Source organism: Bombina bombina, chromosome 3 (genome assembly GCF_027579735.1).
Source record: "Bombina bombina isolate aBomBom1 chromosome 3, aBomBom1.pri, whole genome shotgun sequence".
In the NCBI taxonomy this organism is placed as follows: domain Eukaryota; kingdom Metazoa; phylum Chordata; class Amphibia; order Anura; family Bombinatoridae; genus Bombina; species Bombina bombina.
This window is the reverse complement of record NC_069501.1, coordinates 362,796,822-362,809,983: the sequence shown is the minus strand read 5'-3', so window position 1 is coordinate 362,809,983 and position 13,162 is coordinate 362,796,822. Positions and strand designations below refer to the sequence as shown.

Below are 13,162 nucleotides of genomic sequence, written 5' to 3'. Positions count from 1 at the left end.
GTAGCCCCTTATTTAGACGACATCCTGATACAGGCGTCAAACTTCCAAATTGCCAAGTCTCATACGGACGTAGTACTGGCATTTCTGTGGTCGCATGGGTGGAAAGTGAACGAGGAAAAGAGTTCTCTATCCCCACTCACAAGAGTTTCCTTTCTAGGGACTCTGATAGATTCTGTAGAAAGGAAAATTCACCTGACCGAGTCCAGGTTATCAAAGCTTCTAAATTCCTGCCGGGTTCTTCATTCCATTCCGCGCCCTTCGGTGGTTCAGTGTATGGAAGTAATCGGCTTAATAGTAGCGGCAATGGACATAGTGCCGTTTGCACGCTTACATCTCAGACCGCTGCAACTATGCATGCTCAGTCAGTGGAGCGGGGATTACACAGATTTGTCCCCTCAACTGAATCTGGACCAAGAGACCAGGGATTCTCTTCTCTGGTGGCTCTCGGGTCCATCTGTCCAAAGGTATGACCTTTCGCAGGCCAGATTGGACAATTGTTACGACAGATGCCAGCCTTCTAGGTTGGGGTGCAGTCTGGAACTCCCTGAAGGCTCAGGGATCGTGGACTCAGGAGGAGTCTCTCCTTCCATTAAATATTCTGGAACTAAGAGCGATATTCAAGGCTCTTCAGGCTTGGCCTCAGTTAGCAACTCTGAGGTACATCAGATTTCAGTCGGACAACATCACGACTGTAGCTTACATCAACCATCAAGGGGGAACGAGAAGTTCCCTAGAGATGTTAGAAGTTTCAAAAATAATTTGCTGGGCAGAGATTTACTCTTGTCACCTATCAGCTATCCATATCCAGGTGTAGAGTCAGACTTTTCATCCGGGAGAGTGGGAACTCCATCCGGAGGCATTTGCACAACTGATTCATCGTTGGGGCAAACCAGAACTAGATCTCATGGCGTCTCGCCAGAACGCCAAGCTTCCGTGTTACGGATCCAGGTCCAGGGATCCCAAGGCGACACTGATAGATGCTCTAGCAGCGCCCTGGTCTTTCAACCTGGCTTATGTGTTTCCACCGTTTCCTCTGCTCCCTCGACTGATTGCCAAGATCAAGCAGGAGAGAGCATCGGTGATTCTGATAGCACCTGCGTGGCCACGCAGGACCTGGTATGCAGATCTAGTGGACATGTCATCCTTTCCACCATGGTCTCTGCCTCTGAAACAGGACCTTCTACTTCAGGGTCCTTTCAACCATCCAAGTCTAATTTCTCTGAGGCTGACTGCCTTGAGATTGAACGCTTGATTTTATCAAAGCGTGGCTTCTCTGAGTCAGTTATTGATACCTTAAGACAGGCACGAAAGCCTGTCACCAGGAAAATTTACCATAAGGTATGGCGTAGATATCTTTATTGGTGTGAATCCAAGGGTTACTCATGGAGTAAGGTCAGGATTGCTAGGATATTATCTTTTTCCCAAGAAGGTTTGGAAAAAGGATTGTCAGCTAGTTAAGCGTCTGGCAGATGTTCCAGACGTTCAGGCATTTTGTCAGGCTTTAGTTAGAATCAAGCCTGTGTTTAAACCTGTTGCTCCACCATGGAGCTTAAACTTGGTTCTTAAGGTTCTTCAAGGAGTTCCGTTTGAACCTCTTCATTCCATAGATATCAAGCTTTTATCTTGGAAAGTTCTTTTTTTTGGTAGCTATTTCCTCGGCTCGTAGAGTCTCTGAGCTATCTGCCTTACAATGTGATTCTCCTTATCTGATTTTTCATACGGATAAGGTAGTCCTGCGTACAAAACCTGGGTTCTTACCTAAGGTGGTATCTAACAAGAATATCAATCAAGAGATTGTTGTTCCATCCTTGTGTTACACAATTTGGACGTGGTCCGTGCTTTAAAGTTTTACTTACAAGCTACTAAAGATTTTCGTCAAACATCTGCTTTGTTTGTTGTCTACTCTGGACAGAGGAGAGGTCAAAAGGCTTCGGCAACCTCTTTTTCTTTTTGACTAAGAAGCTTAATCCGCTTAGCCTATGAGACTGCTGAACAGCAACCTCCTGAAAGGATTACAGCTCATTCCACTAGAGCTGTGGCTTCCACTTGGGCCTTTAAAAATGAGGCTTCTTTTGATCAGATTTGCAAGGTGACGACTTGGTCTTCGCTTCATATTTTTTCAAAATTTTACAAATTTGATACTTTTGCTTCTTTGGAGGCTATATTTGGGAGAAAGGTTTTACGGGCAGTGGTTCCTTCCATTTAAGTTCCTGCCTTGTCCCTCCCTTCATCCATGTACTTTAGCTTTGGTATTGGTATCCCACAAGTAATGGATGATCCGTGGACTGGATACACCTTACAAGAGAAAAAACAATTTATGCTTACCTGATAAATTTATTTCTCTTGTGGTGTATCCAGTCCACGGCCCGCCCTGTCATTTTAAGGCAGATAATTTTTTAAATTTAAACTACAGTAACCACTGCACCCTATGGTTCCTCCTTTCTCGGCTTGTTTTCGGTCGAATGACTGGCTATGACAGTTAGGGGAGGAGCTATATTACAGCTCTGCTGTGGGTGTCCTCTTGCAACTTCCTGTTGGGAATGAGAATATCCCACAAGTAATGGATGATCCGTGGACTGGATACACCACAAGAGAAATAAATTTATCAGGTAAGCATAAATTGTGTTTTTACTTTACATTGATATAGTAAGTGGTATTTCCATCTAAAGGGGAGGAGAGTCCACGGCTTCATTTATTACTGTTGGGAATTAAGAACCTGGCCACCAGGAGGAGGCAAAGACACCCCAGCCAAAGACTTAAACACCTCCCCCACTTCCCTTATCCCCCAGTCATTCTTTGCCTTTCGTCACAGGAGGATGGCAGAAAAGTGCCGAAGATCGGTGTATTCTCTTATGAAGGGGTAGTACTCTTCACATTGCGACTGGAGTTTTAAGTAGTCCTGTCAGCCTCTCAGTGAGAGCCTGGGCGAAAGTTAGATGCAGAGAGAGTGTTTCTACGAAACGATCCCGACTCATATTAACAGCTCCACAAGCAATCAGTGTTGACGAGTTTCGCTGCCTGCTTTTTACACTCAAGTCCATGTCAGGAGCAAGGCTACTAACCTGTCACACTTGAAGGGCCGTGTTCCTGTTCCACGGCGTAGATTCTGGTAAGATCATTTCATTTTTTATTACATAATAACACGGAAGACAGGGTCACAGTGTGATGCCTTTTAATATTCCTGGAAAGGGTATTATTGAACGGGGGGGGGCGGTCATTGCTTTATGTGCGAAATGAGGATCTGGCAATGTGTGGAACTTTCAGGTGATTTACAGGTGTATTGCGTGGCCCTTTTTTGGCACGTTTTCTCCTTAGTCAGGCGCGGTCCTGCCAGGCATTCCATGTGACCGGGTGTGGTTATCTCTCTTCCTCTGTTGATCAGCGGCGCAGGAGATGAAATGGTTTCTGTAGTCCGGGTCATAGGAGGTGGTGAGTGCCCCGGCCATTGGAGGTTATAAAGGTGCCTATTTATAAGTTAATCTAGTCCGTAATAACAGTGCAAGCTAAGGAAAACTCTGACGCGTTAGAGGGTTCTCCCTCTTTAACAAGATCTCATTCCTGTGTTTATTGTGAGGAGGTTCTGGTAGAACAGCCTGCTGAACTATGTTCCACATGCCTTAATAAAGTTACAACATCTAAAAGTAAACGGATGTCTAGTACTACTGAGCCGTCCACCTCTGAGGGTTCCCGTCCCGTGAGGTGCGTTCCCTGCATTCATCTCCAATTGCACATGCAGCGCCCCAGGGTCTAACAATTACTCCTGCGGGAGAGATTTGTCTATGCCTATGGAAATATCAGAGGCGTTATATGACGAGGCCCACTCCGACTCTTTGGAGGAGGCCCCTTCTGGGTCCAAGTCCGTGTTATCTAAACCTCCGGCTGCGGAGAAGCCTGACTTTAGGATTAGGATAGAGAATTTGCGCTTTTTGCTGAAGCAAGTGCTTGCTACTCTGTAGGTTCCAGAACGGAAGCTTCCGGAGGAACCTGCGATTCCTAAGCTTGATAAGGTATATGAGGACAGGGTGGTGCCTCAGGCCTTCCTGTTAAGATGGCTAATATTATTAAGAATGAATGGGAGCAATTAGGTTCTTCCTTTTCCCCTTCTTCCTTTAAGAAACTGTTCCCTGTTTCGAACTCTCAGCTTGAGCTGTGGGGTACTGTCCCTAAGGTGGATGATGCTATCTCCACGCTCACAAAGTGGACAACTATTCCCCTCGAGGATAGTTTGTTTAAAGAGCCCATGGATAAAAAGTTGGAAAACATGTTAAAGAAGATATTTCAACACACAGGGTTTGTTTTTCAGCCGGCAGTGGCCGTAGCCGTGGTTGCCGGAGCTGGGACATATTGGTGTGAATCCCTGTGTGAAATGGTCGAGGGGGAGACTTCAATCTACGAGATACAGGATAAGATTAAGGCGCTGAAGGTCGCCAATTCTTTGATCTGTGATGCCAATATGCAAATTATTCGCCTGAATGCTGAATGTGTCAGATTTTTCAGTTTTAGCTTTCAGGGCTCTGTGGCTAAAGTCTTGGTCTGCAAACATGACCTCTAAGTCGAGGCTGTTGTCCCTGCTTTTTCAAGGAAAGATTCTGTTCGGTCCAGGATTGGATTCAATCATATCCACGGTTGCGGAGCTTTCCTACCGCAGGATAAGATGGCTAAGCCTAAAGGATCTACTTTTCGTCTCTTTCGTGTGGACAAGGCCCAGCGCCAGCAGCTCGCTGTGAAAGCGGACCAGTCCAAGGGAACTTGGAAGCTGGCTCATTCTTGGAACAAGTTTAAGCAGAGCAAGAAGCCTGCTGAGACAAAATTGGCATTAAGGGGCGGCCCCCAACCAGTCTCCAGACCAAGTAGGGGGCAGATTATCTCTCTTCTCAGAAGCCTGGTTACAGGATATTCAGGACCCTGTGTTCTCGAGGTTGTCGCATAGGGTTACAGGATAGGGTTCAGATCCCATTCCCCCAGGGGCAGATTCCTCCTGTCAAACCTGTCTTCAAGACCAGAAAAGAGAGAGGCCTTTCTAGAGTGTGTGAGGGATCTCTCCTCTCTAGGTGTTATCATACCAGTACCCCAAGCAGAAAGGGGTCTAGGGTACTATTCAAATCTTTTTGTGGTTCCAAAGAAGGAGGGCACGTTCCGCCTGATTCTGGACCTAAAGTGTTTAAACAGGTTTCTGGCTGTTAAATCGTTCAAAATGGAAACGATCAGATCAATTCTGCCCCTAGTTCAAGAGGGACAGTTCATGACAAATATAGACTTGAAGGACGCTTACCTTTGCGTTTCTAGACCAACACTTCCAGTTTGTGGCCCTCCCCTTTGGTCTGGCGACGGCCCTGAGACTCTTCACGAAGGTTCTGGGGTTCGCTACTTGCAGTGGCCAGATCCAGAGGCATTGGTGTGGCGCCCTATCTGAACCACATCCTAGTCCAGGCGCCGTCGCTCAGTCTCGCAAAGGATCATTGGAGGGCTATTTTTCTTTACTCTAATCTCACGGTTGGAAGATCAACTCAGGAAAGAGTTCCCTGGTTCCCAGCAACAGGGTGAAGTTCCTGGGCAGGATAATAGACTGTATGTCCATGAAAATATTTCTCACAGACCATCGACACAGGAAGATTGCGTCCTCTTGTCTTGCCCTTCAATCCTCCTCAAGCCCCTCGGTTTCTCAGTGTATGGAGGTGATCGGACTCATGGTTTACAGCATAGACATCATTCCATTCGCCAGGTTCCATCTCAGACCTCTTCAATTGTGCATGTTGAGACAGTGGAACTGCGATCATTAAGATCTATCACAGCAGATATCCATGGATGCTCGGACTCGGATCTCCCTCTCTTGGTGAATTCGTCCAGAGCAACTGTCCATGGGGACATCCTTCTTGAGACCGTCCTTGGAGATTGTGACCACGGACGCGAGTCTGGCAGGATGGGGAGCTGTTTGGGGTGCCAGGATGGCACAAGGAAAATGGACCCGGGAGGAGTCCGATTAAATATCCGATTAAATATTTTGGAACTCCGAGCAATCTACAATGCTCTGAAGGCATGGCCTCCTATGGGGTCGTTTAGCTAAAGCAGATTCCAGACTGACAACATTACCTCATTGGCTTACATCAACCATCAGGGGGGTACGAGGAGCTCCCTAGCCATGAGGGTTGTGTCTCGCATCTTGGAGTGGGCGGAATCCCACAGCTGCTCGCTCTCAGCGATTCACATTTCAGGTGTGGACAACTGGGAAGCAGATTTTCTCAGCAGGCAATCCTTTCATCCGGGGGAATGGTCTCTCCACCCTTAAGTGTTTGCAGAGATTTGTCTCAGGTGGGGATCGCCGGAGATAGATTTCATGCCATCCAGACTCAATTGCAAGCTACCCCGATAGGGGTTGAGGACCAGGGTTCCCCAGGCAGAGCTGATAGATGCCTTGGGGGTTTAGCCTAGCTTACATTTTTCCACCGTTACCACTTCTACCTCGGGTAGTGGCACACATGAAACAGGAGCGAGATTCGGCTATTCTGATTCCTCCATCGTGTCCACGGAGGACGTGGTTTGTGAACCTGGTGGGGAGGTTACCCTGTCGCAGGGATCGGCTGGAACAGGGTCCTATTCAACATCAAAATCTCGATTCTCTGAGGCTGACTGCGTGGAGATTGAACGCCTAGTCTTGGCCAAGAGAGGCTTTACTGAAAGTGTGATTGATACGCTAATTCAGGAAAGGAAGCCAGTCACTCGTTGCATCTACCATAAGGTGTGGAGGACATACTTGTCCTGGTGTGAGATGCATGGATATCCTTGGCATAAGGTGAAGGTATTCAGGATTCTGTCCTTTCTCCAAGAGGGTTTGGAGAAGGGTCTTGCCACCAGTTCCTTAAAGGGACAGATTTCGGCATTATCAGTCTTGTTGCATAGGAGACTCACTGAGCTCCCTGACATCCAATCTTTTGTTCAGGCTCTGTCTAGAATCAGGCCTGTCTTTAAACAGCCTGCTCCCCCATGGTGCTTAAACTTGGTCCTTAAACTTGGTCCTTAAGGTATTACAGAAGGTTCTGTTTGAGCCTATGCACTCCATTGATATTAAGATTCTGTCCTGGAAGGTTCTTTTCCTGTCGGCACGCAGAGTATCTGAACTGGCTGCCTTTCAATGTGAGCATCCTTATCTGGTTTTTCATGCGGTTAAGACTGCGCTTCGCACTGGTTTGGGGTTTCTTCCCAAGGTGGTGTCTAACCGTAACATCAATCAGGAAATAGTTGTTCCTTCTTTGTGTCCTACCCCTTCTTCTAAGGAGAGGTTACTTCATAACCTGGGTGTGGTTCGTGCCTTGAAGTTCTATCTTTAGGCTACAAAGGATTTCAGACAGTCTACATCTCTTTTTGTGGTGTATTCAAGGAAGCGCAAGGGGCAGAAAGGCTCTTCTACTTCTTTGTCCTTTTGGTTGAGGAGCTTGATTCGCTTGGCCTATGAGACAGCGGGACATAAGCCTCCTCAGAGGATCACGACTCATTCAACTACAGCTGTGGCTTTGTCTTGGGCCTTCAAGAATAAGGCCTCTATGGAGCAAATTTGTAAGGTGGCTACCTGGTCCTCCTTACAGACTGTTACAAAGTTTTACAAATTTTACGTTTTTGCTTCTTACGGAAGCTGTTTTTGGGAGAAAGGTATTGCAGGCTATGGTGCCCTCAGATTAGGGTTTGCCTTTTACCCTCCCTGTTTCATTCAGTGTCCTCTAGAGCTTGGGTATATGTTCCCAACAGTAATGAATGAAGCCGTGGACTCTCCTCTCCTTGATGGAAATGAAATTATTAGGTAAACATAATTTGTTATTTCTGGATTCTTTAATAACAGCTACGATAATTTGACTGAATTATGAAACAGATTTTTCTTTTCTTTCTGCAGGTCGTGTAGGAACACCGCACTTTATGGCTCCAGAAGTAGTAAAAAGAGAGCCGTATGGAAAACCGGTAGATGTCTGGGGTTGTGGAGTGATTCTATTTATTCTGCTAAGCGGTTGTTTACCTTTTTACGGTACAAAAGAACGGTTATTTGAAGGCATTATTAAAGGGAAATACAAGGTAATGAACAAATAAAATAGTTATGTACTGAACAGTAAATTTAGTCCTCATTCATATCCATTAGAATATAAGTGAAAAATCATTGTATGTATGTTTGGATGAGCTATATCTTTATTTCTTTCATGTAATTGGCAAGAGTCCATGAGCTAGTGACGTATGGGATATACAAACCTACCAGGAGGGGCAAAGTTTCCCAAACCTCAAAATGCCTATAAATACACCCCTCACCACACCCACAATTCAGTTTTACAAACTTTGCCTCCTATGGAGGTGGTGAAGTAAGTTTGTGCTAAGATTTCTACGTTGACATGCGCTTCTCAGCATTTTGAAGCCTGATTCCTCTCAGAGTACTGCGAATGTCAGAGGGATGTGAAGAGAGTATCACCTATTGAATGCAATGCTTTTCCTCACGGGAGATCTATTTCATAGGTTCTCTGTTATCGGTCGTAGAGATTCATCTCCTACCTCCCTTTTCAGATCGACGATATACTCTCATATACCATTACCTCTACTATTTTTCTTGCAAATTGCGGGCAGAACTAGGCCCGCGGGTGCGCCAAATGCTAGACTTTATTGCGTCATTCTTGGCGCGATAATTTTTTGGCGCAAAAGTACGTCCGTTGACGCAAGTTCGTCATTTCCGACATCGTAGTTGACGCCGAGTCCTTACACAGGGTTGCGTTGTTAGTGACGCAAGCGTGTCATTTCCGGATGTTGTTGGCGCCAAAAAATTTTCAGTTACGTTGTGCGTCATACTTGGCGCCAAATTTTTCATACATTTTTTACCCCATTGCTATTTGCCTCTTGCCTTTTTCTATGTCAGAGGGCTATGCTATTTGCATTTTTTCCCATTCCTGAAACTGTCATATAAGGAAATTGATAATTTTGCTTTATATGTTGTTTTTTCTTCTACATTTTGCAAGATGTCTCAATCTGATCCTGTCTCAGAAGTATCTGTTGGAATTTTGCTGCCTGACATCGGTTCTACCAAAGCTAAGTGCATTTGTTGTAAGATTGTGGAAATATCTCCGAATGTCATTTTTAATAGTTGTCATGATAAACTTTTACATGCAGATAATGTGTAATAGTACATTGCCAGTTGCAGTTCCTTCAACTTCTAATGTACATGATATACCTATGAATTTTAAAGAATTTGTTACTGATTCTATTCAGAAGGCTTTGTCTGCATTTCCGCCTTCTAATAAACGTAAAAGGTCTTTTAAAACTTCTCATAAAGTTGATGAAATTTCAAATGACCGATAACATAATGATTTATCCTCCTCTGATGAGGATCTATCTGATTCAGAAGATCCTCCCTCAGACATTGACACTGACAAATCTACTTATTTAAAATAGAGTATATTCGTTCTTTGTTAAAAGAAGTGTTAATTACTTTGGATATTGAGGAAGCCAGTCCTCTTGACGTTAAGACTAGTAAACGTTAAAATGCTGTTTTTAAACCTCCTGTGGTTACTCCAGAGGTTTTTCCTATTCCTGATGCTATTTCTGATATGATTTCAAAGGAATGGAATAAGCCAGGTACTCCTTTTATTCCTTCTTCAAGGTTTAAAAAATTGTATCCTTTACCAGCAATTTCTATAGAGTTTTGGGAAAAGATCCCCAAAGTTGATGGGGCTATTTCTACTCTTGCTAAACGTACCACTATTCCTATGGAAGATAGTACTTCTTTTAAAGACCCTTTAGATAGGAAACTTGAATCTTATCTAAGGAAAGCCTATTTATATTCAGGTCATCTTCTTAGGCCTGCAATTTCTTTGGCTGATGTTGCGGCTGTATCAACTTTTTGGTTGGCGAATTTAACGCAACATGAATTGGATTCTGACATATCTAGCATTGTTCGCTTACTGCAACATGCTAATCATTTTATTTGTGATGCCATTTTTTATGTTATCAAAATTGATGTTAGATCCATGTCTTTAGCTATTTTAGCTAGAAGAGCTTTGTGGCTTAAATCTTGGAATGCTGATATGACAACTAAGTCTAGATTATTATCTCTTTCTTTCCAAGGTAATCATTTATTTGGTTCTCAGTTGGATTCTATTATTTCAACTGTTACTGTGGGTAAAGGAGTTTTTCTGCCCCAGGATACAAAACCTAAGGGTAAATCTAAGGCTTCTAACCGTTTTCGTTCCTTTCGTCAAAATAAGGAACAAAAATCTAAATCTTCCCCCAAAGAATCTGTTTCCAATTGGAAGCCTTCCTCAAATTGGAATAAATCCAAGCCTTTTAAAAAACCAAAGTCAGCCCCTAAGTCCGCATGAAGGTGCGGCCCTCATTCCAGCTCAGCTGGTAGGGGGCAGATTAGGGTTTTTCAAGGATATTTGGATAAATTCTGTCTAAAATCAATGGATTCAGAGCATTGTATCAAATAGGATTCAGAGTAAGACCTCCTGTGAGAAGATTTTTTCTCTCACGTATCCCAGCAAATCCAGTAAAAGCTCTGGCTTTCCTGAAGTGTGTTTCAGACCTGGAGTCTTCAGGGTAAATCATGCCAGTTCCTTTTCAGAAACAAGGTCTGGGGTTTTATTCAAATCTATTCATTGTCCCAAAGAAGGAAAATTCATTCAGACCAGTTCTGGATCTGAAAATTTTGAATCGTTATGTAAAAGTACCAACTTTCAAGATGGTGACTATAAGGACTATTCTGCCTTTTGTTCAGCAAGGACATTATATATCTACAATAGACTTGCAGGATGCTTACCTTCATATTCCGATTCATCCAGAACATTATCAGTTCCTGAGATTGTCTTTTCTAGACAAGCATTACCAATTTGTTGCTCTTCTATTTGGCCTAGCAACAGCTCCAAGGTTCTAGGTGCCCTACTCTCTGTAATCAGAGAGCAGGGTATTGCGGTGTTTACTTATTTGGACAATATCTTAGTACTAGCTCAGTCTTTACGTTCTGCAGAATCTCACACAAATCAACTAGTGTTGTTTCTTCAAAGACATGGTTGGAGGATCAATTTACCAAAAAGTTTCTTGATTCCTCAGACAAGGGTCAACTTTTTAGGCTTCCAGATAGATTCAGTGTCCATGACTCTGTCTCTAACAGACAAGAGACGTTAGAAATTGGTTGCAGCCTGTTCTCACCTTCAGTCTCAGTCATTCCCTTCAGTGGCTATGTGCATGGAAGTTTTAGGCCTCATGACTGCAGCATCGGACACAATTCCTTTTGCTCATTTTCACATGAGACCTCTCCAGCTTTGTATGCTGAATCAATGGTGCAGGGATTATACAAAGATATCACAATTAATATCCTTAAATCCCAATGTTCGACACTCTCTGATGTGGTGGTTAAATCACCAGCGTTTAGTTCAAGGGGCTTCCTTTGTTCGGCCAACCTGGACCGTGATCACTACAGATGCAAGTCTTTCAGGTTGGGGAGCTGTTTGGGGATCTCTGACAGTGCAAGGGGTTTGGAAATCTCAAGAGTCGAGATTACCAATCAATATTTTAGAACTCTGTGCAATTCTCAGAGCTCTTCAGTTTTGGCCTCTGTTGAAGAGAGAACCGTTCATTTGCTTTCAGACAGAGAATATCACAACTGTGGCATATGTCAATCATCAGAGTGGGACTCAGTCCCCAAGCTATGAAAGAAGTATCTCAGATACTTGCTTGGGCGGAATCCAGCTCCTGTCTAATCTCTGCGGTGCATATCCCAGGTGTAGACAATTGGGAGGCGGATTATCATAGTCGTCAGACTTTACATCCAGGGGAGTGGTCCCTCCATCCAGATGTGTTTTCTTAAATTGTTCAGATGTGGGGTCTTCCAGAGATAGATCTCATGGCCTCTCATCTAAACAAGAAACTTCCCAGATACCTGTCCAGGTCCAGGGATGTTCAGGCGGAAGCAGTGGATGCGCTGACACTTCCTTGGTGTTATCATCCTGCTTACATTTGCCCGCCTCTAGTTCTTCTTCCAAGAGTGATCTCCAAAATCATCATGGAACAATCGTTTGTGTTGCTGGTGGCTCCAGCATGGCCACACAGGTTTTGGTATGCGGATCTTGTTCAGATGTCCAATTGCCAACCTTGGCCACTTCCGTTAAGGCCGGACCTACTGTCTCAAGGTCCGTTTTTCCATCAGGATCTCAAATCATTAAATTCGAAGGTATGGAAATTGAACGCTTAGTGCTAAGTCATAGAGGTTTCTCTGACTCAGTGATTAATACTATGTTACAAGCTCATAAATCTGTCTCTAGAAAATTTATTATAGAGTTTGGAAGAGTTACATTTCATGGTGTTCTTCTCATAAATTCTCTTGCATTCTTTTAGAATCCCTAGAATTTTACAGTTTCTTCAGGATGGTTTGGATAAGGGTTTGTCTGCAAGTTCCTTGAAGGGACAAATCTCTGCTCTTTCAGTTTTATTTCACAGAAAGATTGCTAAACTTCCTGATATTCACTGTTTTGTACAGGCTTTAGTTCGTATTAAGCCCGTCATTAAATCAATTTCTCCTCCTTGGAGTCTTAATTTGGTTTTGAAGGCGTTTCAGGCTCCTCCATTTGAGCCTATGCATTCTTTGGACATTAAACTTCTTTCTTGGAAAGGGTTGTTCTTTTTGGCTATCCCTTCTGCTAGAAGAGTTTCTGAGCTATCTGCTCTTTCTTGTGAATCTCCTTTTCTGATTTTTCATCAGGATAAGGTGGTTTTGCAGACTTCATTTAAATTTTTACCTAAGGTTGTGAATTCTAACAACATTAGTAGAGAAATAATTGTCCCTTCCTTGTCTCCTAATCCTAAGAATTCTTTGGAAAGATCCTTTCATTCTTTGGATGTGGTGAGAGCTTTGAAATATTATGTTGAAGCTACTAAAGATTATTTTCAAATTCCTTTGTTGATGCTTTTTACTCCTTTCTTTATCACCTCTCTACTTGGCTTTTTGTTAAACTGAATTGTGGGTGTGGTGAGGGGTGTATTTATAGGCATTTTGAGGTTTGGGAAACTTTGCCCCTCCTGGTAGGATTGTATATCCCATACGTCACTAGCTCATGGACTCTTGCCAATATGAAAGAAATTAATGTATCCGGTAAATTCTTACATAAATTATGTTTTTTTAAAATTTTATATTTATTACAAGTGC

The 13,162-nt window shown here is 43.6% G+C and overlaps 1 protein-coding gene across 1 annotated transcript in view; it reads left to right on the top strand.

Annotated features, from left to right (window-relative positions):
- Positions 1 to 13,162, top strand: part of CASK (calcium/calmodulin dependent serine protein kinase) — a gene marked incomplete in the record, with an annotated part of 883,427 nt that overhangs the window by 261,825 nt on the left and 608,440 nt on the right. Inside the window, 1 exon segment of the mRNA XM_053706489.1 lies at positions 7,883 to 8,058. Coding sequence (XP_053562464.1) covers positions 7,883 to 8,058 — 176 coding nt within the window.